The sequence below is a fragment of the Salmo salar genome, chromosome 29, assembly GCF_965601325.2.
Source record: "Salmo salar chromosome 29, fSalSal1, whole genome shotgun sequence".
In the NCBI taxonomy this organism is placed as follows: domain Eukaryota; kingdom Metazoa; phylum Chordata; class Actinopteri; order Salmoniformes; family Salmonidae; genus Salmo; species Salmo salar.
This window is the reverse complement of record NC_138319.1, coordinates 33,569,886-33,597,054: the sequence shown is the minus strand read 5'-3', so window position 1 is coordinate 33,597,054 and position 27,169 is coordinate 33,569,886. Positions and strand designations below refer to the sequence as shown.

At 47.2% G+C, this 27,169-nt stretch overlaps 1 protein-coding gene across 1 annotated transcript in view; it reads left to right on the top strand.

Moving 5' to 3' along the window:
• LOC106590614 (neuropilin and tolloid-like protein 1) overlaps positions 1 to 27,169 on the top strand; it is a 158,803-nt gene that overhangs the window by 120,931 nt on the left and 10,703 nt on the right. The window contains exon 7 of the mRNA XM_045710960.2: positions 14,000 to 14,228. Within this exon, the coding sequence (XP_045566916.1) occupies positions 14,000 to 14,228 (229 nt within the window). The remainder of the gene's footprint in view (positions 1 to 13,999; positions 14,229 to 27,169) is intronic.

Here is a 27,169-nt window from a genome sequence, read left to right as displayed (position 1 = left end):
AACGCTGGAGCACTGATTCCTCCAGAGCACAGCCAGGTGTGTGTGTGTGTGTGTGTGTGTGTGTGTGTGTGTGTGTGTGTGTGTGTGTGTGTGTGTGTGTGTGTGTGTGTGTGTGTGTGTGTGTGTGTGTGTGTGTGTGTGTGTGTGTGTGTGTGTGTGTTAATTCATAAAATTATAGAAAGTGGAGGGAATATCAGAGTATGTCAACGTTTGTGTGTGTGTGGCGAGGGGGGGGTTGTGTGTATATTTGTATATGTGTGTGGCGAGGGGGGGTTGTGTGTATATGTGTGTGTGTGGCGGGGGGGGGGGGGGGGGTTGTGTGTATGTGTGTGTGGCGGGGGGGTGTTGTGTGTATATGTGTGTGTGGCGGGGGGGTGTTGCGTGTATATGTGTGTGTGGCGGGGGGGGAAGGGAGGGGGGTTAACCAGAGAGAGAGGGAGGGGGGGAGAAAGAGTGACAGGGGAGAGAGATGGAGAGCAAGAGAGAGAGGGGGGGTGGAGGGGGTGGAGGGACACAGAGGGAGAGCTTTAGTTGTGATGAAATAGGGCTGCTGTGTAGTTTGACCCTGGGGTCTGCAATTTGTTTTCTCTGCACATTTCTAGATGATTAGTGGTATTATTACACATTCAAGCAGATATTGCCACATACACAGAACAACACAGTAAACACGCTCCAGCACTGTTGTATTTCTCAGTTTTCCTCTATATGTTTCATGTTCCACAAGAGATAGACGCTCCACAAGGCCAATACAGAGAGATAGACGCTCCACAAGGCCAATACGGAGAGATAGACGTTCCACAAGGCCACTACAGAGAGATAGATGCTCCACAAGGCCAATACAGAGAGATGGACGTTCCACAAGGCCAATACAGAGAGATAGATGCTCCACAAGGCCAATACAGAGAGATAGATGCTCCACAAGGCCAATACAGAGAGATGGACGTTCCACAAGGCCAATACAGAGAGATAGATGCTCCACAAGGCCAATACAGAGAGATAGACGTAACCACAAGGCCAATACAGAGAGATAGACGCTCCACAAGGCCAATACAGAGAGATAGATGCTCCACAAGGCCAATACAGAGAGATAGACGCTCCACAAGGCCAATACAGAGAGATGGACGTTCCACAAGGCCAATACAGAGAGATAGATGCTCCACAAGGCCAATACAGAGAGATAGATGCTCCACAAGGCCAATACAGAGAGATAGACGTTCCACAAGGCCAATACAGAGAGATAGATGTTCCACAAGGCCAATACAGAGAGATAGACGTTCCACAAGGCCAATACAGAGAGATAGATGCTCCACAAGGCCAATACAGAGAGATAGATGTTCCACAAGGCCAATACAGAAAGATAGATGTTCCACAAGGCCATTGCAGAGAGATGGACGTTCCACAAGGCCAATACAGAGAGATAGATGTTCCACAAGGCCAATACAGAAAGATAGATGTTCCACAAGGCCATTGCAGAGAGATGGACGTTCCACAAGGCCAATACAGAGAGATAGATTCTCCACAAGGCCAATACAGAGAGATGGACGTTCCACAAGGCCATCACAGAGAGATAGATGCTCCACAAGGCCAATACAGAGATATAGATGTTCCACAAGGCCATTACAGAGAGATAGATGTTCCACAAGGCCAATACAGAGAGATAGATGTTCCACAAGGCCAATACAGAGAGATAGATGTTCCACAAGGCCATCACAGAGAGATAGACGTTCCACAAGGCCAATACAGAGAGATAGACAGTGATGATAGGCTCTCAGTGGTTGGTGTAATTCATTACTGTTCCTGACTCCATTGTCTCTGTTAGTGACAGATAAAAGGCTTCTGTGAATTTCATGAAAGGATAGAACTTTAGCATATTGTTAAGTGCACACACATGAGGCACACACACACACACACACACACACACACACACACACACACACACACACACACACACACACACACACACACACACACACACACACACACACACACTCGTTCTAGTTTTGTGTTTGTTCTCTCTGCCCCTGAGCGATGATGTCACGGGCTGGCTTGATCATATTTGTGTTAAATCTGATTTATCGCCACGGTGATTGATTTGGGTGTTATCTGATGTCCTTCCAAGACTGCAAATCAAAACCATATGCCCTTGTCTGCCTTCCAACGTCCTCCTGATTCAGCCATTACAAACCATTAAACCCTGCTCATAACACTAGCATAGAACTGCCTCATTGAACCGTGGCTGAGAGGGGGAGGGCTATCTCTTATGTATTACCACACAGTGGGTGTTACACACACACAGAGAGAGGCAGGCAGGCAGGCAGGCAGGCAGGCAGGCAGGCAGGCAGGCAGCAGGCAGGCAGGCAGGCAGGCAGGCAGGCGGAGAAAACGATTGAGTGATATATCTTATTTGGTATAAATCAATGTAATTTTTTCCCCAACTGATCTGTCTTTCAGGACAAGTCATCAGCTAATAGGAAGTGACAGTGACAGACTAGCAACCAAATACCAGCTTTCTTTGATCAGATCTGACATATTTATACCACGAACGCACACACACTCTCTCACACACACACACACAGACACTCTCACACAGACACTCACACACACACTCTCACACACACACTCTCACGGTCAAACACTCACTCTCTCTTTCACACACTCACACTCTCTCTTTCTTTTTTTCTTTCTCTCTCTTTCTTTCTCTCTCTTTCCTTCTTTCTCTCTCTCTCACTCAGACACACATTGATTGCACAAGCCAACATTCCTTAGAAAGATTGTTGCCTCATTGCTGGATGCCCTGGCAGTTTGCTGTGGTACGGTGGTGCTGTAGTGTAGGATAGGTAGAAAAGATGAGGAGATAGGTGGAGGAGAGGAGGCGATAGGTGGAGGAGAGGAGGCGATAGGTGGAGGAGAGGAGGAGATAGGTGGAGGAGAGGAGGAGATAGGTGGAGGAGAGGAGGAGATAGGTAGAGGAGAGGAGGAGATGGGTGGAGGAGAGGAAGAGATAGGTGGAGGAGAGAAGGAGATGGGTGGAGGGGAGATGGGTGGAGGAGAGAAGGCAATAGGTGGAGGAGAGGAGGCGATAGGTGGAGGAGAGGAGGAGATAGGTGGAGGAGAGGAGGAGAGGAGGAGATAGGTAGAGGAGAGGAGGAGATGGGTGGAGGAGAGAAGGAGATGGGTGGAGGAGAGGAAGAGATAGGTGGAGGAGAGAAGGAGATGGGTGGAGGAGAGGAGGCAATAGGTGGAGGAGAGGAGGCGATAGGTGGAGGAGAGGAGGAGATAGGTGGAGGAGAGGAGGAGATGGGTGGAGGAGAGAAGGCAATAGGTGGAGGAGAGGAGACGATAGGTGGAGGAGAGGAGGAGATAGGTGGAGGAGAGGAGGAGATGGGTGGAGGAGAGAAGGAGATGGGTGGAGGAGAGGAAGAGATAGGTTGGGGAGAGGAGGAGATAGGTGGAGGAGAGGAGGCAATAGGTGGAGGAGAGGAGGCGATAGGTGGAGGAGAGGAGGAGATGGGTGGAGGAGAGGAAGAGATGGGTGGAGGAGAGGAAGAGATGGGTGGAGGAGAGGAGGAGAGGAGGCGATAGGTGGAGGAGATGAGGCAATAGGTTGGGGAGAGGAGGATGGGAGGTGTAGGAGAGGAGGAGAGAGGTGGGGGAGAGGAGGAGAGATGTGGGGGAGAGGAGGAGAGAGGTGGAGGAGATAGGTGGAGATGCATTGGGGAGAGGAGGAGAGGAGGAGAGGTGGCGGAGAGGAGGAGAGAGGTGGATATAGGAGGAGAGAGGTGGGGGAGAGGAGGAGATAGGTGGAGGAGAGGAGGCGATGGATGCTGTGTCCTTATTGGGCGCTTTCCACTTCCTCTTCCTCTAGTCAGTGATGGATGCTGTGTCCTTATTGGGCGCTTTCCACTTCCTCTTCCTCTAGTCAGTGATGAATGCTGTGTCCTTATTGGGCGCTTTCCTCTTCCTCTAGTCAGTGATGGATGCTGTGTCCTTATTGGGCGCTTTCCTCTTCCTCTAGTCAGTGATGGATGCTGTGTCCTTATTGGGCGCTTTCCACTTCCTCTTCCACTAGTCAGTGATGGATGCTGTGTCCTTATTGGGCGCTTTCCTCTTCCTCTAGTCAGTGATGGATGCTGTGTCCTTATTGGGCGCTTTCCTCTTCCTCTAGTCAGTGATGGATGCTGTGTCCTTATTGGGCGCTTTCCTCTTCCTCTAGTCAGTGATGGATGCTGTGTCCTTATTGGGCGCTTTCCTCTTCCTCTAGTCAGTGATGGATGTTGTGTCCTTATTGGGCGCTTTCCTCTTCCTCTTCCTCTAGTCAGTGATGAATGCTGTGTCCTTATTGGGCGCTTTCCTCTTCCTCTAGTCAGTGATGGATGCTGTGTCCTTATTGGGCGCTTTCCTCTTCCTCTTCCTCTAGTCAGTGATGAATGCTGTGTCCTTATTGGGCGCTTTCCTCTTCCTCTAGTCAGTGATGGATGCTGTGTTCTTATTGGGCGCTTTTCTCTTCCTTTTGTCAGTGATGGATGCTGTGTCCTTATTGGGCACTTTCCTCTTCCTCTTCCTCTAGTCAGTGATGGATGCTGTGTCCTTATTGGGCGCTTTCCTCTTCCTCTAGTCAGTGATGGATGCTGTGTCCTTATTGGGCGCTTTCCTCTTCCACTAGTCAGTGATGGATGCTGTGTCCTTATTGGGCGCTTTCCTCTTCCTCTAGTCAGTGATGGATGCTGTGTCCTTATTGGGCGCTTTCCTCTTCCTCTAGTCAGTGATGGATGCTGTGTTCTTATTGAGCGCCTTGGAATCGATGGTTCCCACAGACTGTTTTTTACGAGCAAGCCAATTTCCACATGACACTGCGCTGTGACTGTTTCTGCCTGATCCATGGCCTTCATTAGGCTTTAGGAAATAATCCAGTGACTAATGCTTCATAATATTTATTAGTTAGGAGAGCTGGGTTTGGATGGGGCGATGTGAAAAATAGCTTTAAAAAAACTGAGGTCTGGATTAATCTGTATTTGATTGAGAAAGAGAAAGAAGGAAAGGGAGAGAGGGATAAAGATAAATAAAGATAGTGGGCTGGGCACATCCATCAATACACACTAAATATCTCCTTGTTGACGAAAACACCAGGCATATTCATGAGTCCTATTCCTTCCTACCCAGATGCTAGGCCATGCCAGGCATCTGATAAAGGTTATGTGTTAAGCTTCCATATCTCAGCAGTGCTGATTGGAGATGTCGTAGCTGTCCTGTTGCCAGCTAAGTGCCCAGGCCATTTACGTCCCCATATGACTGGTTTAAACCTGGAGAGATGCACAATAGGATTCTCAGTTACTGCTGAATATGTGAAGGACACACCCCAAACGTTTGGCTGGCAGGCAGGCAGGCAGCAGCAGACAGACAGACAGACAGACAGACAGACAGACAGACAGACAGACAGACAGACAGACAGACAGACAGACAGACAGACAGACAGACAGACAGACAGACAGACAGACAGACAGACAGACAGACAGACAGACAGACAGACAGACAGACAGACAGACAGACAGGTTTTTACTCCCACTTGTCTGTTGGTTAGTTGAGGTGGAGCTGCTGGTTAAAGCTGAGCTGACACTACTTCCTCCATTAGTTCTCTACATCTGTGCCGTTCGTCTTAAACAGATAAAGCGCTACATTTCCTCAAGACCCGAGCCGGCAGCTCATTAACTCTAATTATGCTAGGAGTTTTGCGCAGCGGACCAGAACAGCAGCTGTGATTGGCCAATCTCAGACTGATGAACGAATGGCAGACTTCGATGCTGAAGGTGTCAGGAAGTTTTAGCCTCACAGTAAAAAGCTGTCATTATGAAATACAGTATGTGGTTAATATTTATATTTATATTTTGTGTGACTTGCGCTTATAATTATGGCCCTGACCAGGAAAAACTCTGGGACTTAGTGATAGGCCATAACTAGTGTTGGTGGTTAGGTCATACAGTCTGGATAAACTCTGGGACTTGGTGATAGGCCATAACTAGTGCTGGTGGTTAGGTAATACAGTCTGGATAAACTCTGGGACTTAGTGATAGGCCATAACTAGTGCTGGTGGTTAGGTAATACAGTCTGGATAAACTCTGGGACTTGGTGATAGGCCATAACTAGTGCTGGTGGTTAGGTAATACAGTCTGGATAAACTCTGGGACTTAGTGATAGGCCATAACTAGTGCTGGTGGTTAGGTAATACAGTCTGGATAAACTCTGGGACTTGGTGATAGGCCATAACTAGTGCCTGAAGTTTTTGTCTTGTTAGGTCATATGGCCAGGAAAAACTCTTATCCCTGTGATCGTTTAATAACAAAGAATCCTCTTTATCATGGTAAGGCCCTCCCCCCACCCTCTCTTCAGTAAATCAGGTCACGCCTCCATTCTGCTCTTCCCCACCTATAAGCAGAAACTTAAACAGTGAGCCCCCATGGTAAGGACTGTTCATCGTTGGTCTGACCAATCGACTTCAAGATTGTTTTGATCACGCGGACTGTGAAATGTCCCCTCTGAGCATAGTATTGACGTATACACGGACTCTATGAGTTCATCAGGAAGTGCATAGAGGATGTTCCCACTCTGACGATTAGAACTTATCCAAACCAAAATCAATGACAGATGGCAGCATTCACGCAAAACTGAAAGCGCCAACCACCGCATTTAACCATGGTGAGGTGACTGGGAACAATCAAAGAAGCAAAACGACGTGGAGTGGAGACATTTTTCGTCTTTGGCGTCGCAATTCAACGGATCAGACATGAGACGCACTGTATGTGGCAAGGTCTCCAGACAATCACAGATTATAAAGGGAAAGCCAGCCACGTCGCGGACACTGATGCCTCAAACTTGGATGAGCTAAACACTCTGCACCCGCTTTGAGGAAAACAACATCGAACCACCGACGTGGGCCCCCGACACTCACGAGGACTATGTGCTCTCATTCTCTGTGGCCGACGTGACCTTAAGCATGTAAACCCTGGCAAAGGCCGCTGGCCCAGACTGCATCCCAAGCCGCGTCCTCAGAGCATGTGAAGGCCAGCTGGCTTGGAGTGTTTATGGACATATTCAATCTCTACATATCCCAGTCTGTTGTCCCCACTTGTAACTGAACAAAATTACTCTTGCCCTGTTGCACTCACTTGTGTCATCATGAAGTGTTTTGAGAGGGTAGTTAAGGATCATCTCACCTCTACCTTACCTGACACCCTAGATACACTGCAATTTGTATAAATTCCCCAACAGATCCACGGACGACGCACTTGCCATCGCACTGCACACTGCCCTATCCCATCTGGACAAGAGGAATACCTATGTCAAAATGCTGTTCATCGACTACAGCTCAGCCTTCAACACCATAATACCCTCCAAGCTCATCACTAAGCTCAGGGCCCTGGGTCTGAGTCCCACCCTGTGCAACTGGGTCCTGGACTTCCTGACGGTTCCGACCCCAAATTGTGAAGGTAGGCAACAACACCCCCACCACGCTGATCCTCAACACGGGGGCCCCACAGGGGTGTGTGCTCAGCCCCCTCCTGTACTCCCTGTTCACCCATGACCGTGTGGCCATGCACGTCTCCAACTAAATCATCAACTTTTCTGACGACACAACAGTGGTAGGCCTGATTACCAACAACAATGAGACAGCCTACAGGGAGAAGATGAGGGCCCTGGCGCGGTGGTGCCAGGAAAATAACCTCTCCCTTAGTCAACAAAAAACGAATGAGCTGATAATGGACTACAGGAGATAGCAGAGAGAGCACGCCCCCATCCACATGGACAGGCCACAGTGGAGAGGGTCAAAAGCTTCAAGTTCAAGTTCCATGAACATCATTGTAACCATTTGTTTTTAAATGGTCCCTCCCAGACCTGGAATTTTGTGATTTTAGGGACAAGGCCATATGGCCTTCAAGAGGTGCCCAATCTGCCAGGGAACCAAGGCCATCTGCTAGGGCACCAATATAGCCAATTGATTTGAAAACTGAAAAACAGTAGCTATTCTGTTAAGAAAAACAATTCTATGTACAGTTGAAGTCGGAAGTTTACATACACCGTAGCCAAATACATTTAAACTCAGTTTTTCACAATTCCTGACAATTAATCCTATTAAGAATTCCCTGTCTTAGGTCAGTTAGGATCACCGCTTTACTTTAAGAATGTGAAATGTCAGAATAATAGTAGGGAGAATGATTTATTTCAGCTTTTCTTTCTTTCATCACATTCCCAGTGGGTCAGAAGTTTACATACACTCAATTAGTATTTGGTAGCATGGCCTTAAAATTGTGAGAGCCAGGTATATTGCTTGTTTGTAGGTGACCAAATACTTATTTTCCACCATCATTTGCAAATAAATTCATAAAAAATCCTACAATGTGATTTTCTGGATTTTCTGAAAATTACAGGCCTCTCTCATCTTTTTAAGTGGGAGAACTTGCACAATTGGTGGCTGACTAAATACTTTTTTGCCCCACTGTAGATACTGATGTACCTGTTTCCTCCAGCATTTTCGCAAGGCCCTTTGCTGTTGTTCTCTGATTGATTTGCACTTTTCACAACAAAGTACGTTTATCTCTAGGAGCATTTTCGCAAGGCCCTTTGCTGTTGTTCTAGGATTGATTTGCACTTTTCACAACAAAGTACGTTTATCTCTAGGAGACAGAACGCGTCTCCTTCCTGAGTGGTATGACGGCTGTATGGTCCCATGGTGTTTATACTTGTGTACTAAAGTTTGTACAGATGAACGTGGTACCTTCAGGCTTTTGTAAATTGCTCCCAAGGATGAACCAGATTTGTGGAGGTCTACAAATGTTTTTCTGAGGTCTTGGCTGATTTCTTTTGATTTTCCCATCATGTCAAGCAAAGAGGCACTGAGTTTGAAGGTAAGCCTTGAAATACATCTACAGGTACACCTCCAATTGACTCAAATTATGTAAATTAGCCTATCAGAAGCTTCTAAAACCATGACATCATTTTCTGGAATTTTCCAAGCTGTTTAAAGGCACAGTCGACTTAGTGTATGTACATTTCTGACCTTCTGGAATTGTGATACAGTGAATTATAAGTGAAATAATCTGTCTGTAAACAATTGTTGGAAAAATGACTTGTGTCATGCATAAAGTAGATGTCCTAACCGACTTGCCAAAGCTATAGTTTGTTAACAGGACATTTGTGGAGTGGTTGAAAATTAATTTTAATGACTCCAACCTATTTGTATGTAAACTTCTGACTTCAACTGTAAATGTACATAATAATTAGCCTACATGTCAAAGTGTAGTTGATAGCTATTGGCTACAGCCTGTCATGTCACAGTGTAGGTGATAGCTATTGGCTACAGCCTGTCATGTCACAGTGTAGTTGATAGCTATTGGCTACAGCCTGTCATGTCACGGTGTAGGTGATAGCTATTGGCTACAGCCTGTCATGTCACAGTGTAGTTGATAGCTATTGGCTACAGCCTGTCATATCACGGTGTAGGTGATAGCTATTGGCTACAGCCTGTCATGTCACAGTGTAGGTGATAGCTATTGGCTACAGCCTGTCATGTCACGGTGTAGGTGATAGCTATTGGCTACAGCCTGTCATGTCACAGTGTAGGTGATAGCTATTGGCTACAGCCTGTCATGTCACGGTGTAGGTGATAGCTATTGGCTACAGCCTGTCATGTCACAGTGTAGGTGATAGCTATTGGCCACAGCCTGTCATGTCACAGTGTAGGTGATAGCTATTGGCTACAGCCTGTAATGTTCAGACGATGCGGACATGAGGAAGGCGCCTTAAAATGTAGCCAAACATGAATTAGACTTTTAGTTACATACACTACATGAACAAAAGTATGTGAACACCTGCTGGTCGTACATTTCATTCCAAAATCTTGGGCATTAATATGGAGTTAGTCCCCACTTTGCTGCTATAACAGCCTCCATTCTTCTGGGAAGGCTTTCCACTAGATGTTCGAACATTGCTGCGGGGACTTCAGCGACAAGAGCATTAGTGAGGTCAAGCACTGATGTTTGGCGATTAGGCCTGGCTCGCAGTTGGAATTCCAATTCATCCCAGAGGCGTTCAATGGGGTTGAATTCAGGGCTCTGTGCAGGCCAGACAAGTTCTGATCTCAAAACACTGATTTCGACAAACCATTTCTGTGTGGACCTTGCTTTGTGCATGGGGGCATTGTCATGCTGAAACAGGAAATGGCCTTCCCCAAACTGTTGCCACAAAGTTGGCAGCACAGAGTCGTCTAGAATGTTATTGTATGCTCTAGCATTAAGATTTCCCTTCACTGGAACTAAGGGTCCAAGCCCGAACCATGAAAAACAGCTTAAGACCATTATTCCTCCTCCACCAAACTTTACAGTTGGCACTATGCATTGGGGCAGGTAGCATTCTCCTGGCATCCGCCAAACCCAGATTCGTCTGTCGGACTGCCAGATGGTTAAGCGTGATTCATCACTCCAAAGAATTCATTTCCACTGTTCCAGAGTCCAATGGCAGCGAGCTTTACACTACTCCAGCCGACGCTTGGCATTGTGCATGGTGATCTTAGGCTTGTGTGTAGCTGCTCGTCCATGGAAACCCATTTCATGAAGCTCCTGATGAACAGTTCTTGTGCTGACGTTACTTCCAGAGGCAGTTTGGAACTCGGTAAAGAGTGTGGCAACCGAGGACAGACAATTCTTACGCGATATGCTCTTCAGCACCGAGCAATCCCATTCTGTGATCTTGTGTGGCCATGGCTTCACAATAACAGCACATACAGTTGACCTGGGCAGCTCTAGCAGGGCAGAAAGTTGACTGACAACTTGTTGGAAAGGTGGCATCCTATGACGGTGCCACGTTGAAAGTCACTGAGCTCTTCAGTAATGCCATTCTACTGCCAATGTTTGTGTATGGAGATTGCATGTCTGTGTGCTCGATTTTATACACCTGTCAGCAACGGGTGTGGCTGAAATAGCCAAATCCACTCATTTTGTATATGTAATGCTAAACACCAGTCATGTTTTGACAAATATAACGTAGGATCATTATTCATATCTAAAGGCTGGAAGGCCAGTGTCTGTTGGCATACATGATGTACTGTTACTTCAGATAGGAGAGGAAGGACCGTGTCTGTTGCACACTGCAACATGAGAAAGGCCAGTGTCTGTTGCACACTGCAACATGAGAAAGGACCGTGTCTGTTGCACACTGCAACATGAGAAAGGACCGCGTCTGTTGCACACTGCAACATGAGAAAGGCCAGTGTCTGTTGCACACTGCAACATGAGAAAGGCCAGTGTCTGTTGCACACTGCAACATCGCCCACCTTACAATCCTCATATGACACTGAAACTAGTAGCCTATTTCTCTCAAGTTCTCAACTTTATTTCATTGTCCAGCATCCAAAGACACATTCCTAGTCATATTATTAACAAAACGTGTTTGTTGATGTGTCTTTCTTCATTTCTGAAGGATGTTTTCGTCTCTGTCATATGAAAGTGCTCACATTTGCGGTGCTCTACTACTAATTGTATTTTGGAGCATTTGCTCTTACAGCCTACTACCATCTGCACACTGCTGTACTTACAATGTCAAGAAATAGCCTAATAGTTCATCAACACTTTAAGCTAAAAGTTCTGATCTTTTGCGTCAGCCTCATTGATTTTAAATGTTTTTTTTTTATGTAGGCTACAGTGGTTGTATTAATTTGGGATCTATAGTGTCCCACCACTGTCCCAGAGTATGTTTGGAATATTTCATTTATCGTACAGAAGGACAAGCTGACCAATAGATTAAATCAACTTTTGTACTATGGGGGATAGTAGATTGACATAGGCTAGTGATTTTGCTGTTTGTTAGGCCTGTTCATTTTGTTGGTTAAAGAAAAGTAAACGTGGACAGTTCGTCCAACATCTTCAATAAGCACCTGGGGATTCGATAAGGACTCGTGCCGTTTCATCCCCGATGTGTCTGTCTTCTGTTGTAGCCTACTTCGGAGCTGCGATGCCTGTGAGAAGAACCCGACCACGTGACGGGCATTCGCTAATAAGAATTTAGATATCTGAGAGAGCGATATGAGTGAGAGCTGCTTTCGCAGCACAGAGATTGACAGCCGGGTTGAAGGGAATTATTATATTCAGCCCAAGGGCACAATGGCCACACCCTTTTTTTAGGGGGCATTACGGCCACAGCCTAGACATTATTGTGAGTGAAAAGTTTAGGAGATTCTGAGAATCTCTGTACACGACCAATAAACTTTGATTGTTTAATATTTCAAACAGTCTGGCTGTGATGTGTGAAGGTAAGAAGTGTGCGTTTTGCTTTCTTCCAGTGCTAGCTCTGTGATGAGGCTCAAATGTCAGTGGTCAATCCTTCTACGAGAGACAAGAAGACTGTGATGTGTCTTACTGTATGAAACCTAGCGAGTGAACTGTTGAATGATTCATCTACAACGTCTCTGGTCTCTCAGTAGTGCTGTGTGTGATGACTGTAAGTTTTGTAGAGTAAAGACAAATGTTTGATCTAGCAGACCCACAGACATGAATGAGAGTGCAAACCTAAGAGCTCCTCTCAGTCTGTTTGAAGAAGTTTATCATGATCTGATTGGATACTGCTGTCATTACAAGGCTTTGTCCTTACTGCTGAGGATGTGACGACTGAAAGGGATACAGCAAGAAGGAATGACTCAACATTTCTCTCTCTTCCATTTTTCCCTGCCTGCTGTTTTCCCTCTACCTATTTCTCCTTCTCGATATCTTTTGACATCTCTATCCCTCATCCTCCTTACTCTTAGATTCTATCTTTATTCTTCGTCTCCTTGTCAATTCCCGTCCACTTCGCATCTCTCTCTCTCTTCCCTCTTTCTCCTTCAACCCCTCCTGTGTCTCTCTTTCTCTTTTCCTTCCATTTGTCTTCTCTCTGTCTCCTCTCTCTTCTCTCTCTCCCTCCACACTTTCTCTCTATATCCTTCACCCTCCTCTCTCTCTCCCTCCACCCCTCCTCTCTCTCTCATACTGTTCCCTCTCCCTCCACCCCTCCTATCTCTTTGTCCCTCCACCCCTCCTCTCTCTCTCATACTGTTCCCTCTCCCTTCACCCCTTCTCTCAATTACATTTCAGGGATTTATTGGCATGGGAAACATATGTTTACATTTCCAAAGCAAGTGAAATAGATAATAAACAAAAGGGAAATAAAGAATAAAAATGAACAGTAAACATTATTATTTTAAAACTTTTGGGATTGTAAAGACATTTCAAATATCATATTATGCCTATAAGCAGTGTTGTAATAATGTGCAAATGCTCTCTCTCCTTCCACCCCTTCTATCTCCACCCTCCTCTCTTCCCTCTCCCTCCACCCTTCTCTCTCCCTCCACCCTCCTCTCTTCCCTCACTCTCCACCCTCCTCTCTCTTCCCTCTCCCTCCACCCCTCCTCTCTCCCTCCACCCTCCTCTCTTCCCTCTTCCCTCTCCCTCCACCCCTCCTCTTTCCCTCCACCCCTCCTCTCTCCCTCCACCCTCCTCTCTTGCCTCTCCCTCCACCCCTCCTCTTTCCCTCCACCCCTCCTCTTTCCCTCCACCCCTCCTCTTTCCCTCTTCCCTCCACCCCTCCTCTCTCCCTCCACCCTCCTCTCTTGCCTCTCCCTCCACCCCTCCTCTTTCCCTCCACCCCTCCTCTTTCCCTCCACCCCTCCTCTCTCCCTCCACCCTCCTCTCTTTCCTCTCCCTCAACCCTCCTCTCTTTTTCCTCTCCCTCCACCCTCTCTCTCTCCTGACACCCCTCCTCTCTCCCTCCACCCTCTCTCTCTCCCTCCACCCCTCCTCTCTCCCTCCACCCTCTCTCTCTCCCTCCACCCCTCCTCTCTCCCTCCACCCTCCTCTCTTTCCTCTCCCTCAACCCTCCTCTCTTTTTCCTCTCCCTCCACCCTCTCTCTCTCCTGACACCTCTCCTCTCTCCCTCCACCCTCTCTCTCCTCTCTTTTCCCTCTCTCTCCCTCCACCCCCAGATCTACCTGCGTTTCCTAGACTATGAGATGCAGAACAGTAACGAGTGTAAGCGTAACTTTGTGGCGGTGTACGATGGCAGTGCATCCGTGGAGGACCTGAAGAACAAGTTCTGCTCTACGGTGGCCAACGACGTGATGCTGGTGTCCACCACGGGGGTGATCAGGATGTGGGCCGACCAGGGCAGCCGAAAAAGCCGCTTCAGGATACTCTTCACCACCTTCCAAGAACGTAAGACTGTTGATGGTGTACACGTTCACTCATATCCTGGCAGTGTATGGGCTGACTGGAAATACACAGATACGTGTTGCTAGAACAGTCATCATGATACATTGGCTATGTATGTTGTGTCAATGGAAAAGCTATGCAGTAAAGACATTTACTGGAAAATGAACAATCTAGTGGGGGTGGGGATGGGGTACATGAACGCCCCCTAACACTCATAGCGTGACCCCCTAACCCCATGTCTGCAGTGTTTAACAGACCCTGAAAACAACCCAGACATTTAAATTAAAACAGGAGCATTTATGGCCCTGTCCATTGAGAGTGAGTGAGTGAGTGAGTGAGTGAGTGAGTGAGTGAGTGAGTGAGTGAGTGAGTGAGTGAGTGAGGAGGAGGAGGAGAGAGGGGTACTCACTCATATGTGCATAACTGTAATCTGCTTTACTGATTTTGTAACACTTCAGTTGATTGTGTTCATACCCTCTTGAATGGTTGATTGGCTGGTATAAGCTGGAACAGCAACTGTTAGAATCATGTTACACTACCGGTCAAAAGTTTTAGAACACCTACTCATTCAAGAGTTTAATTTGAGTTAGTTAGTTTAAATGTATGGGTTCATTGACTGTAGAGTTAGCCCCCGAGGGAATGGTCTTCTCTCTTTCTCTCTTCCCTCTTTCTCCCTCCACCCTGTAACACAGACGCTGGGAGTCGAGAAGCAAGTACCGTGGGTGAATTTAATAATACAATAAACATGGAACAATACAAAACAAGAGTAGCATCTGGACATGAGAAACACAGCTAATAGTGCCTGGGGACAGAACCAAAGGGAGTGACAGATACAGGGAAGGTCATCCTAGAAGTGATGCGTCCAGGTGAGTCTCATGAGGCGCAGGTGCACTTAACGATGTGTGTGTACTGATGAGACAACTGGCGACGTCGAGCTCCGGAGAGGGGGAGAGGGAGTAGACGTGACACACCCCTCCTCGCTCTCATTCTCTCTCTCTCTTTCTCTCTTCCTTCCATTTGTCTTCACATTTATTTATATAGCCCTTCTTACATCAGCTGATATCTCAAAGTGCTGTACAGAAACCCAGCCTAAAACCCCAAAGAGCATGCAATGTAGGTGTAGAAGCACGGTGGCTAGGAAAAACTCCCTAGAAAGCCCAGAAACTAGGAAGAAACCTAGAGAGGAACCAGGCTATGAGGGGTGGCCAGTCCTCTTCTGGCTGTGCCGGGTGGAGATTATAACAGAACATGGCCAAGATGTTCAAATGTTCATAGATGACCAGCAGGGTCAAATAATAATAATCACAGTAGTTGTCGAGGGTGCAACAAGTCAGCACCTCAAGAGTAAATGTCAGTTGGCTTTTCATAGCCGATCATTGAGAGTATCTCTACCGCTCCTGCTGTCTCTAGAGAGTTGAAAACAGCAGGTCTGGGATAGGCAACACGTCCGGTGAACAGGTCAGTGTTCTATAGCCGCAGGCAGAACAGTTGAAACTGGAGCAGCAGCACAGCCAGTTACACAGCCAGTACTGGGGACAGCAAGGAGTCATCATGCCAGGTAGTCCTGAGGCATGGTCCTAGGGCTCAGGTCCCCCGAGAGAGAGAGAAAGAAAGAAAGAAAGAAAGAAAGAAAGAAAGAAAGAAAGAAAGAAAGAAAGAAAGAAAGAAAGAAAGAAAGAAAGAAAGAAAGAAAGAAAGAAAGAAAGAAAGAAAGAAAGAAAGAAAGAAAGAAAGAAAGAAAGAAAGAAAGAAAGAAAGAAAGAAAGAAAGAAAGAAAGAACTAGAGAGAGCATACTTAAATTCACACAGGACACTGGAGAAATACTCCAGATATAACAGACTGAACCTATCCCCCTGACACATAAACTACTGCAGCATAAATACTGTCTTCTCTCTCTCTTCACTCTCCCTCTTCCTCCACACCTCCTCTCTCCCTCCACCCTCCTCTCTCTCAGATAGTATATGTGTGTGTTCATTGACTGTAGAGTTAGCTCCTGGAGGGAATGGGCTTGGGCCAAACCGCTGAGGACAGACTGCAGAGGTGCAGTCTAATGATCTCATGTGGCTTTATGAGTGTTTAAACAGCTCTGGAGAGGGAGTATTCCATTAGGGAGTGTATAGTCTCTTAATGCTGCTTGAGATCTATCATAACACACACACACACACACACACACACACACACACACACACACACACACACACACACACACACACACACACACACACACACACACACCACACACACACACACACACACACACACACACACACACACACACACAGATCTACATAAGTTACAAAAGTGTTAGATCGGTTTGCGTGTGTGTGTGCGTGCGTGCGTGCGTGTGTGTGTGTGAATAGGCAGTGCAGTTGTTTCCACTCTGTCAGGCCTATCCACTGAATGAAGCCAGGATGTGTCGTTGCCCCGGTAACACTGCTGCCTAAGTCACTCAACCGATACCCAGCAGGCCCGTCTGCCAGAGCTGCGTTCAGAACCACAGAGCAACACCATCAACACTATTTAAACCTGCAGGTAGAACCAGGCAAAATGCAGGTATACCACATCTCTTCAGCTGATCCTCAGCTACACCCTGTAGACTAAAGCCAAAAGTCACTGTTTAATAGCCTTGAAGCACTAACAGTGTCTCAGCAGATACCCAGTCAGGTACCCAGTCAGGTACCCAGTCAGGTACCCAGTCAGATACCCAGTCAGATACCCAGTCAGGTACCCAGTCAGATACCCAGTCAGATACCCAGTCAGGTACCCAGTCAGATACCCAGTCAGATACCCAGTCAGATACCCAGTCAGGTACCCAGTCAGATACCCAGTCAGATACCCAGTCAGGTACCCAGTCAGATACCCAGTCAGATACCCAGTCAGGTACCCAGTCAGATACCCAGTCAGATACCCAGTCAGGTACCCAGTCAGATACCCAGTCAGATACCCAGTCAGATACCCAGTCAGATACCCAGTCAGATACCCAGTCAGGTACCCAGTCAGATACCCAATCAGATCCTCAGAGTTTACAGCTGCATTCACAACCTCTCTGCAACATCCTACCCAGGGTTCCCTAACTGGTGGCCTACGAGTGATTGGCTGCAGATGAGTTTGGATTCACCTCTTCATAAGGTCAACTGTGTCTCTGTGGAGTGATGGGAAGGGGAGGGACAGCCCTGACCTTGGTGGTAAGAAACTGGTACTGTGTTCAGGAAGCGCGAGACAGAGAGGGAGGGAGATGAGTCCTAATTTGGGCTGTTATTATTCCCCTGGGATCAGTGGAGGGATATAAACACTCTTCCATCATCCAGGTAGTTCTACCTCAGACAGCAAATCAAATCAAATTGTATTTGTCACACGCGCCGAATACAACAGGTGTAGACCTTACAGTGAAATGCTTACTTACAAGCCCCTAACCAACAATGGTTTAAGAACTTTTAAGAAAAAAAGTGTAAAGTAAAAAATAGATAAGTAAAACATAGAAAATAAAAGTAACAAATAATTAAACAGCAGAAGTAAATAACAACAGCGAGGCTATATACAGGGGGTACTGGTACAGAGTCAATGTGGAGGCTATATACAGGGGGTACTGGTACAGAGTCAATGTGGAGGCTATATACAGGGGGTACCGGTACAGAGTCAATGTGGAGGCTATATACAGGGGGTACTGGTACAGAGTCAATGTGGAGGCTATATACAGGGGTACTGGTACAGAGTCAATGTGGAGGCTATATACAGGGGGTACTGGTACAGAGTCAATGTGGAGGCTATATACAGGGAGTACTGGTACAGAGTCAATGTGGAGACTATATACAGGGGTACTGGTACAGAGTCAATGCGGAGGCTATATACAGGGGGTACTGGTACAGAGTCAATGTGGAGGCTATATACAGGGAGTACTGGTACAGAGTCAATGCGGAGGCTATATACAGGGAGTACTGGTACAGAGTCAATGTGGAGGCTATATACAGGGGTACTGGTACAGAGTCAATGTGGAGGCTATATACAGGGGGAACCGGTACAGAGTCAATGTGGAGACTATATACAGGGGTACTGGTACAGAGTCAATGTGGAGGCTATATACAGGGGGTACCGGTACAGAGTCAATGTGGAGACTATATACAGGGGGTACTGGTACAGAGTCAATGTGGAGGCTATATACAGGGGGTACCGGTACAGAGTCAATGTGGAGACTATATACAGGGGGTACTGGTACAGAGTCAATGTGGAGGCTATATACAGGGGGTACTGGTACAGAGTCAATGCGGAGGCTATATACAGGGGGTACCGGTACAGAGTCAATGTGGAGGCTATATACAGGGGGTACTGGTACAGAGTCAATGTGGAGGCTATATACAGGGGGTACTGGTACAGAGTCAATGCGGAGGCTATATACAGGGGTACTGGTACAGAGTCAATGTGGAGGCTATATACAGGGGGTACTGGTACAGAGTCAATGTGGAGGCTATATACAGGGGTACTGGTACAGAGTCAATGTGGAGGCTATATACAGGGGGTACTGGTACAGAGTCAATGTGGAGGCTATATACAGGGGGTACTGGTACAGAGTCAATGTGGAGACTATATACAGGGGGTACTGGTACAGAGTCAATGTGGAGACTATATACAGGGGGTACTGGTACAGAGTCAATGTGGAGACTATATACATGGGGGTACTGGTACAGAGTCAATGTGGAGACTCTATACAGGGGGAACCGGTACAGAGTCAATGTGGAGGCTATATACAGGGGGTACTGGTACAGAGTCAATGTGGAGGCTATATACAGGGGGTACTGGTACAGAGTCAATGTGGAGACTATATACAGGGGGTACTGGTACAGAATCAATGTGGAGACTATATACAGGGGGTACTGGTACAGAGTCAATGTGGAGACTCTATACAGGGGGAACCGGTACAGAGTCAATGTGGAGGCTATATACAGGGGGTACTGGTACAGAGTCAATGTGGAGGCTATATACAGGGGGTACTGGTACAGAGTCAATGTGGAGACTATATACAGGGGGTACTGGTACAGAATCAATGTGGAGACTATATACAGGGGGTACTGGTACAGAGTCAATGTGGAGACTATATACAGGGGGTACTGGTACAGAGTCAATGTGGAGACTATATACAGGGGGTACTGGTACAGAGTCAATGTGGAGACTATATACATGGGGGTACTGGTACAGAGTCAATGCGGAGGCTATATACAGGGGGTACTGGTACAGAGTCAATGTGGAGACTATATACAGGGGGTACTGGTACAGAGTCAATGCGGAGGCTATATACAGGGGGTACTGGTACAGAGTCAATGTGGAGACTATATAGAGGGGGGTACTGGTACAGAGTCAATGTGGAGGCTATATACAGGGGTACTGGTACAGAGTCAATGTGGAGGCTATATACAGGGGGAACCGGTACAGAGTCAATGTGGAGGCTATATACAGGGGTACTGGTACAGAGTCAATGTGGAGGCTATATACAGGGGTACTGGTACAGAGTCAATGTGGAGGCTATATACAGGGGTACTGGTACAGAGTCAATGTGGAGGCTATATACAGGGGTACTGGTACAGAGTCAATGTGGAGGCTATATACAGGGGGTACTGGTACAGAGTCAATGTGGAGACTATATACATGGGGGTACTGGTACAGAGTCAATGTGGAGACTATATACAGGGGGTACCGGTACAGAGTCAATGTGGAGACTATATACAGGGGGTACTGGTACAGAGTCAATGTGGAGACTATATACATGGGGGTACTGGTACAGAGTCAATGCGGAGGCTATATACAGGGGGTACTGGTACAGAGTCAATGTGGAGACTATATACATGGGGGTACTGGTACAGAGTCAATGCGGAGGCTATATACAGGGGGTACTGGTACAGAGTCAATGTGGAGACTATATAGAGGGGGGTACTGGTACAGAGTCAATGTGGAGGCTATATACAGGGGGTACTGGTACAGAGTCAATGTGGAGACTATACACAGGGGGGTACTGGTACAGAGTCAATGTGGAGGCTATATACAGGGGGTACTGGTACAGAGTCAATGTGGAGGCTATATACAGGGGGTACTGGTACAGAGTCAATGTGGAGGCTATATACAAGGGGTACTGGTACAGAGTCAATATGGAGGCTATATACAGGGGGTACTGGTACAGAGTCAATGTGGAGGCTATATACAGGGAGTACTGGTACAGAGTCAATGTGGAGGCTATATACAGGGAGTATTGGTACAGAGTCAATGTGGAGGCTATATACAGGGAGTACTGGTACAGAGTCAATGTGGAGGCTATATACAGGGAGTACTGGTACAGAGTCAATGTGGAGGCTATATACAGGGGGTACCGGTACAGAGTCAATGTGGAGACTCTATACAGGGGGTACTGGTACAGAGTCAATGTGGAGGCTATATACAGGGGGTACTGGTACAGAGTCAATGTGGAGGCTATATACAGGGAGTACTGGTACAGAGTCAATGTGGAGGCTATATACAGGGGGTACTGGTACAGAGTCAATGTGGAGGCCATATACAGGGGGTACTGGTACAGAGTCAATGTGGAGGCTATATACAGGGGGTACTGGTACAGAGTCAATGTGGAGGCTATATACAGGGAGTACTGGTACAGAGTCAATGTGGAGGCTATATACAGGGAGTACTGGTACAGAGTCAATGTGGAGACTATATACAGGGGGTACTGGTACAGAGTCAATGTGGAGGCTATATACAGGGAGTACTGGTACAGAGTCAATGTGGAGGCTATATACAGGGGGTACCGGTACAGAGTCAATGTGGAGACTCTATACAGGGGGTACTGGTACAGAGTCAATGTGGAGGCTATATACAGGGGGTACTGGTACAGAGTCAATGTGGAGGCTATATACAGGGAGTACTGGTACAGAGTCAATGTGGAGGCTATATACAGGGGTACCGGTACAGAGTCAATGTGGAGACTCTATACAGGGGGTACTGGTACAGAGTCAATGTGGAGGCTATATACAGGGGGTACTGGTACAGAGTCAATGTGGAGGCTATATACAGGGAGTACTGGTACAGAGTCAATGTGGAGGCTATATACAGGGGGTACCGGTACAGAGTCAATGTGGAGACTCTATACAGGGAGTACTGGTACAGAGTCAATGTGGAGGCTATATACAGGGGGTACCGGTACAGAGTCAATGTGGAGACTCTATACAGGGGGTACTGGTACAGAGTCAATGTGGAGGCTATATACAGGGGGTACTGGTACAGAGTCAATGTGGAGGCTATATACAGGGAGTACTGGTACAGAGTCAATGTGGAGGCTATATACAGGGGGTACTGGTACAGAGTCAATGTGGAGGCTATATACAGGGGGTACTGGTACAGAGTCAATGTGGAGGCTATATACAGGGGGTACTGGTACAGAGTCAATGTGGAGGCTATATACAGGGGGTACTGGTACAGAGTCAATGTGGAGGCTATATACAGGGAGTACTGGTACAGAGTCAATGTGGAGGCTATATACAGGGGGTACCGGTACAGAGTCAATGTGGAGACTCTATACAGGGGGTACTGGTACAGAGTCAATGTGGAGGCTATATACAGGGGGTACTGGTACAGAGTCAATGTGGAGGCTATATACAGGGAGTACTGGTACAGAGTCAATGTGGAGGCTATATACAGGGGGTACTGGTACAGAGTCAATGTGGAGGCTATATACAGGGGGTACTGGTACAGAGTCAATGTGGAGGCTATATACAGGGGGTACTGGTACAGAGTCAATGTGGAGGCTATATACAGGGGGTACTGGTACAGAGTCAATGTGGAGGCTATATACAGGGGGTACTGGTACAGAGTCAATGTGGAGGCTATATACAGGGAGTACTGGTACAGAGTCAATGTGGAGGCTATATACAGGGGGTACCGGTACAGAGTCAATGTGGAGACTCTATACAGGGGGTACTGGTACAGAGTCAATGTGGAGGCTATATACAGGGGGTACTGGTACAGAGTCAATGTGGAGGCTATATACAGGGAGTACTGGTACAGAGTCAATGTGGAGGCTATATACAGGGGGTACTGGTACAGAGTCAATGTGGAGGCTATATACAGGGGGTACTGGTACAGAGTCAATGTGGAGGCTATATACAGGGGGTACTGGTACAGAGTCAATGTGGAGGCTATATACAGGGGGTACTGGTACAGAGTCAATGCGCGGGGGCACCGGTTAGTTGAGGTAATTGAGGTAATATGTACATGTAGGTAGAGTTAAAGTGACTATGCATAGATAATAAACAGAGAGTAGCAGCAGCGTAAAAGAGGGGTCTGGGTAGCCATTTGATTAGCTGTTCAGGAGTCTTATGTCTTGGTGGTAGAAGCTGTTAAGGAGCCTTTTGGACCTAGACTTGGCGCTCCGAGACCGCTTGCCATGGGGTAGCAGAGAGAACAGTCTATGACTAGAGTGGCTGGAGTCTTTGACAATTTTTAGGGCCTTCCTCTGACACTGCCTAGTATAGAGGTCGTGGATGGCAGGAAGCTTGGCCCCAGTGATGTCCTGGGCCGTACGCACTACCCTCTGTGTGGTTTAATGGCCTCCTCTATATCAGACAGCAGTGTGGTTTAATGGGCTCCTCTATCAGACAGCAGTGTGGTTTAATGGCCTCCTCTATCAGACAGCAGTGTGGTTTAATGGGCTCCTCTATATCAGACAGCAGTGTGGTTTAATGGGCTCCTCTATCAGACAGCAGTGTGGTTTAATGGGCTCCTCTGGATCAGACAGCAGTGTGGTTTAATGGGCTCCTCTATATCAGACAGCAGTGTGGTTTAATGGGCTCCTCTATATCAGACAGCAGTGTGGTTTAATGGGCTCCTCTGTATCAGACAGCAGTGTGGTTTAATGGGCTCCTCTATCAGACAGCAGTGTGGTTTAATGGGCTCCTCTATATCAGACAGCAGTGTGGTTTAATGGGCTCCTCTATCAGACAGCAGTGTGGTTTAATGGGCTCCTCTGTATCAGACAGCAGTGTGGTTTAATGGCCTCCTCTATATCAGACAGCAGTGTGGTTTAATGGCCTCCTCTATCAGACAGCAGTGTGGTTTAATGGGCTCCTCTATCAGACAGCAGTGTGGTTTAATGGGCTCCTCTATATCAGACAGCAGTGTGGTTTAATGGGCTCCTCTATCAGACAGCAGTGTGGTTTAATGGGCTCCTCTGTATCAGACAGCAGTGTGGTTTAATGGGCTCCTCTATATCAGACAGCAGTGTGGTTTAATGGGCTCCTCTATATCAGACAGCAGTGTGGTTTAATGGGCTCCTCTATCAGACAGCAGTGTGGTTTAATGGCCTCCTCTATATCAGACAGCAGTGTGGTTTAATGGGCTCCTCTGTATCAGACAGCAGTGTGGTTTAATGGGCTCCTCTGTATCAGACAGCAGTGTGGTTTAATGGGCTCCTCTATATCAGACAGCAGTGTGGTTTAATGGGCTCCTCTGTATCAGACAGCAGTGTGGTTTAATGGGCTCCTCTATATCAGACAGCAGTGTGGTTTAATGGGCTCCTCTATATCAGACAGCAGTGTGGTTTAATGGGCTCCTCTGTATCAGACAGCAGTGTGGTTTAATGGGCTCCTCTATATCAGACAGCAGTGTGGTTTAATGGGCTCCTCTATCAGACAGCAGTGTGGTTTAATGGGCTCCTCTATATCAGACAGCAGTGTGGTTTAATGGGCTCCTCTATATCAGACAGCAGTGTGGTTTAATGCCGCATGCGTTAGTATGCATGTATGTGTGTGCGTGTGTGTGTGTGCACGTGTGTGCATTTGTGTGCATTTGTGTGTGTGCATGTGTGTGTGTATGCGTGCGTGTGTGCATTAGTGTGTGTGCATGTGTGTCTGTGTATGCGTGCGTGTTTGTGTGCGTGCGTGCGTGCGTGTGTGTGTGTGCGTGCGCGTGTGTGCGCTACCAATTCCCTTTCCACAGCCTGTAAATAACCGTTGTTTAAACACATCCGTCCATTAGGCCCACCACACTCTAACCAGATCCTACTGGAGACAGAGGTTGTCCTGTGAACTGCTGCTCCCACCACTCTGCATGCAGCTCCTGATAAATGGGATGGCTTGGGGACTGACTTCCATCCTTTGATGCACTAAACCAGAATCATTCAAGAGAATGTATGTGAATTGGGACTGGTGGACTTCAATTCATTTAAATAGTTTGTTCTTATCCAATGTGGTCCTCTCAGGAGTCGACCCCTACATCCTTACCCTCTGTTCTGTTGAGTCAGTGCATGTTCAGTTAAAACTATACCACTAGAAACAGATAACCATTGGATTGTAATAAAGATTGATTAAATCCCATTAAATTACATCAGATTGAATGGAGGAAACTGTCTTGGCTTGGTGTGATCATTTGATTCGTCAGCAGGTCTGTCTATTACACTGGGTGGGTCTGTCTATTACACTGGGTGGGTCTGTCTACTACACTGGGTGGGTCTGTCTGTTACACTGGGTGGGTCTGTCTATTACACTGGGTGGGTCTGTCTGTTACACTGGGTGGGTCTGTCTGTTACACTGGGTGGGTCTGTCTGTTACACTGAGTGGGTCTGTCTGTTACACTGGGTGGGTCTGTCTATTACACTGGGTGGGTCTGTCTGTTACACTGGGTGGGTCTGTCTGTTACACTGGGTGGGTCTGTCTGTTACACTGGGTGGGTCTGTCTGTTACACTGGGTAGGTCTGTCTATTACACTGGGTGGGTCTGTCTATTACACTGGGTGGGTCTGTCTGTTACACTGGGTGGGTCTGTCTATTACACTGGGTGGGTCTGTCTGTTACACTGGGTGGGTCTGTCTGTTACACTGGGTGGGTCTGTCTGTTACACTGGGTGGGTCAGTCTGTTACACTGGGTGGGTCAGTCTGTTACACTGGGTAGGTCTGTCTATTACACTGGGTGGGTCTGTCTATTACACTGGGTGGGTCTGTCTGTTACACTGGGTGGGTCTGTCTGTTACACTGGGTGGGTCTGTCTGTTACACTGGGTGGGTCTGTCTGTTACACTGGGTGGGTCAGTCTGTTACACTGGGTGGGTCAGTCTGTTACACTGGGTGGGTCTGTGTTACACTGGGTGGGTCTGTCTGTTACACTGGGTGGGTCTGTATTACACTGGGTGGGTCTGTCTATTACACTGGGTGGGTCTGTCTATTACACTGGGTGGGTCTGTCTATTACACTGGGTGGGTCTGTCTATTACACTGGGTGGGTCTGTATGTTACACTAGGTGGGTCTGTCTATTACACTGGGTGGGTCTGTATTACACTGGGTGGGTCTGTCTATTACACTGGGTGGGTCTGTATTACACTGGGTGGGTCTGTCTATTACACTGGGTGGGTCTGTCTATTACACTGGGTGGGTCTGTCTATTACACTAGGTGGGTCTGTATGTTACACTGGGTGGGTCTGTATGTTACACTGGGTGGGTCTGTATGTTACACTAGGTGGGTCTGTATGTTACACTAGGTGGGTCTGTCTGTTACACTGGGTGGGTCTGTATGTTACACTAGGTGGGCTGCAGGATGGCCAGTGCATTAGTGTTATTGGTGATTGAGAGGGGAGGTGTCTTGCTTGTATAATTACCGCTGTGATGAAGTGCTGACACATTACCAGAGACGCTATAATTGGATAACTCTATTCATGCTGCCTCGAAGGCTCTGTCTCTCCCTTTCTCTCTCCCTTTCTCTCTCTCTCCTAACACCTCTCTCTCTCTCTCTGCCTCTCTCTCTCTCTCCTAACACCTCTCTCTCTCTCTCTCTGCCCCTCTCTCTCTCTCTCCTAACACCTCTCTCTCTCTCTGCCTCTCTCTCTCTCTCCTAACACCTCTCTCTCTCTCTCTCTCTGCCTCTCTCTCTCTCTCTCTCTCGCTCTCTCTCTCTCTCCTAACACCTCTCTCTCTCTCTCTTTCTCTCTCTCTCTCTCTCTCCTAACACCCCTCTCTCTCTCCCCTAACACCTCTCTCTCTCTCTCTCTCTCTCTTTCTCTCTCTCCTAACACTCTCTCTCTCTCCTAACAGCTCTCTGTCTCTTTCTCTCTCTCTCCTAACACTTCTCTCTCTCTCCCTCGTCTCCTCACATCTCTCACTTTGTATGATCTCAGTCACCAACTATCATCGCAGCTACAGCTATGTGTCTTACGGATACACACATACACACACACGCACAAACACACATACACACACATGCACACACACACACATACATACATACGCACGCACAAACACACACGCACAGCGTTCCATTCCCTGCCAGTATCAACACACCGTCATAACGTACCTCTTTTAGCTTTGCACGTCTACCTATTGGCATCCATACGTAGATAATTAGTGTTCCCATTCAAGTTAAGTTATGTATATATGCAGTAACTCTGGCCCTGAAGGATTTAGGCCTACATGTGTTGTGATATCTCCAGGATATCAAGGTATTCTCTCCAGGTGTTACCCTGCCTGTGTAATTAAATAGATAGCTTTATGAAGAGCACTCCCAGAGAGATTACTATGCACGGCCTTGTCTCAGCGGATTTCTGAAAAAGGAGGAAAGATGAAAACTCATGAAGAACAGATGGTTCAGAGCTGAGTCATTATACTGGTTCATGTCTGTCTCTGATAATGATTCACGTTGTTGACTTATTTGTGCTTCCTAATGGAGTTGATTTTGTGTCAGATCAGACACGGTAAAAAGGCTGTTTGGTCTGCAATAGTATGCACTCCTTTCATTAAAATCACAATCATCCTTAACCATTTGAGTAATGTAGCTTATACTTGTGATTATTATGGGGAAACGTCTAATACATCATTGATTACAAAAACAGAAGGGGCGGCAGGTGGTTAGAGCGTTGGGCCAGTACCACTGTTCCCCGGGGGCTGAAGACGTTGATTCCCCCCCCCCCCCCGCACCTCTCTGTTTCAACTG